This window comes from Molossus molossus, unplaced genomic scaffold, assembly GCF_014108415.1.
Source record: "Molossus molossus isolate mMolMol1 unplaced genomic scaffold, mMolMol1.p scaffold_m16_p_6, whole genome shotgun sequence".
Taxonomy (NCBI): domain Eukaryota; kingdom Metazoa; phylum Chordata; class Mammalia; order Chiroptera; family Molossidae; genus Molossus; species Molossus molossus.
In genome coordinates, this window is record NW_023425399.1 from 19,030,959 (window position 1) to 19,035,839 (window position 4,881).

General features: G+C 46.2%; 1 protein-coding gene across 4 annotated transcripts in view; it reads left to right on the plus strand.

The window, feature by feature from the left end:
* The window catches only part of NDRG3 (NDRG family member 3), a 74,501-nt gene extending 72,898 nt beyond the window's left edge, over positions 1-1,603 (plus strand). For 2 of the 4 annotated variants that reach the window (XM_036244386.1, XM_036244385.1), the window contains exon 16: positions 44-1,601. In XM_036244386.1, the coding sequence (XP_036100279.1) occupies positions 44-225 (182 nt within the window). In that variant the 3' untranslated portion in view covers positions 226-1,601. Of the gene's footprint in view, positions 1-43 lie in introns of all 4 variants that reach the window. The other 2 variants (XM_036244383.1, XM_036244384.1) reach the window with 2 other exon arrangements.
* The last annotated feature ends 3,278 nt before the right edge of the window (positions 1,604-4,881 follow it).

Consider the following 4,881-nt stretch of genomic DNA (forward strand, 5'->3'; position numbering starts at 1 on the left):
AACCAGGGCTCCATCTTCTAGTCCTCTTGGTTCTTTTTTACAGTACCATCTGCCAGCATGACCCGGCTCGCCCGATCACGAACCCACTCAACCTCAAGTAGTATCGGCTCTGGAGAAAGTGCCTTCAGCCGATCTGTCACCAGCAATCAGTCAGACGGAACTCAAGAATCCTCTGAGTCCCCTGATGTTCTGGACAGACACCAGACCATGGAGGTGTCCTGCTAAGCAGATGCTCCTCCCCTGGACCATGCAAGTCCATCCTCCTCCAAACGACCACTCCATAATATAACATTTCATCCAGCAAACTGGCATCTGTCTTTAACTCCTGCATGACCACTGACTCTCTCTCTCTGGTATCCTGGATTTATCATTCTCTGCCTGCCCGCCCCTCTTTTTGTATGTACCAGGAACCACTTCCATGCCATTACTGTAACATTCCAACATCTTGAGCTGATCATATTTCCATATCTCCTCTTGCCAGCTTTTCCCCATGCCTTCCCAACTACGTATCTGATAAGATTCTTTGATCCTGATGTGTGTGAGCACGCGTGTCTGTGTTTGTGTGTGCATAGATCTGTGGTTTTAGACATGCTTTCTTGTAGAGCTTCTGCAAAAAAAAAAAGGGACTTTTTTCCCTTCCCATTTTCAGTGGTGATTTGGGGGAAATAATGCAGAACAGATTACTAGATTGGGTAGGTCACTACATTCTTTTTTGGTTCCAAATTGGTCAAAAAGATTTGCATAGTGACTTCTGGAGAGATCAGCTCTGAGGAATGTGGAAGATCATAATTACTGTTTGGACTGTCAATTGACTGTGACCAATAGAAGGGAGCCTGTTACATAGAGAAGCAGGCAGGGTGGCCAGCCACCTCCTCCAAATGAATTTACACTATAAATAAAAGGGAGGGGAATATGTATTGTTAGGAGCCCGTGAATGATGAGGTTCCAATGAAACTTGGAGTTGTTCCTAAGGAGTGGGCATGGCTTAATTATTGGACTCTCCCAGCACAGGAAGGTGGAAAACAAAATGCCTGCTATTCACTCTGCTGGAGCAAAATTATCTGATATCACTACCAGACATACACAAAACATGCCTCCAGGTCTGTGATGGAGAGTGTTTCACCATCCCGCCATCCTTAAAAAAGGGAGAGGTATGACCTGAAAATTATGTAGGTAGTGAGGAAACTGCAATGAGGAGAGGAATAGACATTAATAGAATATCATATTTAATCAGTATAGCCTTGATTTCAGCAGACTTAATAGAAGCTAAGTGAAATTGAGATAGAACTCATTTCTCAGAAAGATTCTTAATCCTGTGAACTCTCTTGCAGGAGGGAAGGGGTCAGTCTGTAAGGGCAGCCTGTCCAGGTAAAACTGTGTTCAGTCCACTGCTCTGTGAGTATTGCTAGGTGGAGGGTGAAACCCATGACCACATAGCCAGGGCCCAGCTCTTGCGAGCTTCGAGATGTAAGCACAGGGTGACACAATTCCAAATCTTAGGAGGGGGCTTTTTAGTCATAGTATTTGCTTTCTGCCAAGATAGGGAATGCGTCACTCTGCCAGAGTACAACTTTTTACAGATTAAATAAAGCTGTATATGTCTCATTGTTACCCAATTGCTGGTCTTATTTCTCTTAAGCCACTCACTGGGGCCCAGGGAGGGACTGAGTTACTGTATATGGGCTCTCTGCTATGCATTTTCACATGCTTGATCATTATCCCACCCAGAGAAGAAATGAAGTCCTGGGATAAATAATTTACCCATGGTTGCCCTGGCCGGTTTGGCTCAGCGGTTAGAGCGTCGGCCTGCGGTCTGGAGAGACCCGGGTTCGGTTCCCGCTAGGGGCATGTGCCTCGGTTGCAGTTTGTCCCCGGCTCTGGTCAGTCGTGCGGGTGGCAGCCACTCGATGTGTCCCTTCACGTCGATGTTTCTCTCTCTCTCTGTTCCTCTCTCCCCCTCCTACTCTACCTGAACAAAAATGGAAAAATGTCCTCGGGTGAGGATAAAAAAAAAATAAATAAATAAAATAATTTACCCATGGTTATACCAGAATCTCAGCTGGGATTGAATGAACCCCAAGCCCATCTCACACATACTCTCTTCCCTTCAAACCAAAAATCATTAGAAGTTCAACCATGTGGTTTGTGATGAAGGAGGAGAAGCTGAAGTCTTGGAAAGTTATCCTGTATCTCAGCTCTACCATCTGTGTGGGGTTGCTGAGTCCCACCTCTCAGTAACAATCTGCAACCACTTGTCGGTTCTTCAAGTAGACCAGGCTGTATTTCTCCAGAAATGGCTCTTTGTACCCAGCAAGAATAATTTCAAGAGGCCACTATCTCAGGTTATTTTGAATGATCCAGGAGTGTTGCTGCCATAGTACATGAAGGTTGCTCTGTCCGTGGGAGAAACTTATAAAGTGACTCAGACCCTACTCATTCTCATAGAGGAGATTAAATAAATGCACATGGACAGATACAGGTCACCAAGCTGAGGTTCTGACATTGCAGGCCAACACAGTTCTGGAGCTGGAGGTGGTCTGACAGTGACAGTTCCTCTTAAAATCCACACTGCTGCACACTCAGCATGGATGGTTGCCTGCTTCCCCACCTTAGCCTTGTACCTGGAATTGGGCCCCAACTGACTACACCTGACTGGCCCTAACTGCACTCATTCCTCTTCTTATTTTCATTTCCTTTTTTCCTGTTCAGTCAAAAAAAAAAATCTTGGGTGCCTGCTTTATGAGAGGTAAGGAAAGTGGCCAGGTATACTGCGCATGATGATTATATAAAGATCTCTTTTATATAACTCATCTTAGCCAGTTCTCAAGGCAACTGCAAAGTGGGCCATGTTTTACAGACAAGGAACAGCTGAGGAGACAAGTGATTTGACCAAGGTCATGTAGCTAGAAGTTCCTAGTTCTTCCAAAATCAATGCATTTTCATTTTATTCAGCCTTTTATTGAGCACTTACCCTATTACAGGCTGGGCCCTTAGCACTTTCCTATATACTTCCTTCTAATGACCCAGTGGGATACACACTAGTCCCATTTTATGGATGAGAAATGGTCACAAAACTAATAAAGCAGCAGATTTAGGCTCTAAACTCAATCTTTTTTTAAATCCTCACTCAAGGATACCTTTTTTCCATTTATCTTCAGATTGGGGGAAAGAAACATCAACATGAGAGAGACACATCAATTGGTTGCCTCCCGCACAACCCCAGCCAGGGCCAGGGACCGAACTGCAACTGAGGTACGTGCCCTAGACCGCAATTGAACCTGAGACTCTGGTCTGCGGGCCAATGCTCTAACCACTGACCCAAGCTGACCAGGGCTCTAAACTCATTTTTAGGTGCCTCCCTGAGTGGAAAGGGAGAGTGTAAAGTAAGATTTTTGGAGACCAGAGATTCTGTACTTCCTACCTTGTTCATGGACCTCACCTTGAAGCTGGCCGAAAAACTTGTCAGACAAGAAGATGAACATCAGAGTGGCATGCAGGCAGGAGCAGGAGGGTGGGCCTGTGCTCATTTCCCTCCCTGCCACAGGCCACATCCTTGAGTGACTGTCACCCATTCAAACATCCTGGTTAGGATTTTCTTACAGAGGATTCACCTCCACTCGGGCTCCTTCAGCTGTCCATGCCAAGTGCCCACGGAGTTCATCTCAAACCAGCTTTCCCTAGCAGAAAGGGAAAACCTGCCCTGGCTGGTTTGGCTCAGCGGTTAGAGCGTCGGCCCGCAGTCCAGAGAGACCTGGGTTCAGTTCCCACTAAGGGCACATACCTCGGTTGCAGTTTGTCCCTGGCCCTGGCTTTGTCGTGCAGGTGGCAACCACTCAATGTGTCCCTTTCATGTCGATGATTCTCTCTCTTTCCCTCCCTCCCTCTCTATCTGAACAAAAACATGGAAAGAAAAATAAAAGGAAAACCTGAGCTGGAGTGTGCCCCAGCTGGCCAGTTCCCCCAAAAGCTACATAGTCTGAGCTGGAGTCAGCTATTTCAGAGCAGTGGGTCATTTTCTGTTTTAAAAAATCTGTCTCCAGGAATACCAAGCCCCCTAAAGGAAAGGCAGCAAGTGGGTATGATTATTTAGATTTTTAACAAGCTGGAGATTGTAAGTTTCAGTGATTGAAGGTAGCAACAGTCAAAGGCGTTTATTTCAAAGATTCTTTATCCTGGCTGAGTGATTCCCAGGCTAGGGGTGTGCATCACAGTCGCCTAGAGGGCTTGGGAAAGATTGTTGGCCCTACCATGGAGTTTCGATTCAGTAGATCTGCGATGGGGCCCAAGAATTTGCATGGCTAACAAATTCCTGATGATGCTGAGGCTGCTGGTCTAGGGACCACACTTAGAGAACTGCTGCCCAAAGGTCTTGCTACTCAAAGTGTCCCCAGACCAGCACTATGGGTATTACCTCGGAGTAGTTAGCAATACAGAATCTGAACCCTTAAGTGCACCCTTCCCAGACCCACTTTATCCAAATCTGTTGTTTAAGAAGATCCCTGGGTGATTCCTGTACACATTAAAGGTTGGGACACACCACTCCAAGGCAGTGCTTCCCAGACTTGCCAGCCAAAGGAATCTTTTAATGTGTTTAAAATTCAGATTCCTAGGCTGCTGCTCTGATGACTTGGATTTAGATGTGGTACTAATGATTATTATGATCAGGTAAGCATGGAAACTCCATTTACCTCGATTCTGTGTTCCTTGGGCCAGACCAGCCTGTAAAGCCAGAGAAAAACCTTTCCCTCTAGGATCATGACAAGGCAGCTGCTTCTGCCCCAGAAACAGGAACTTGGGGAAGGTGGCTCCTTGATGGTCTGTGATGCCGTCAGAGGAAATGGGTGGTTGTGAGAACCACGGAGTCTGCAGATGTGAGCCAGG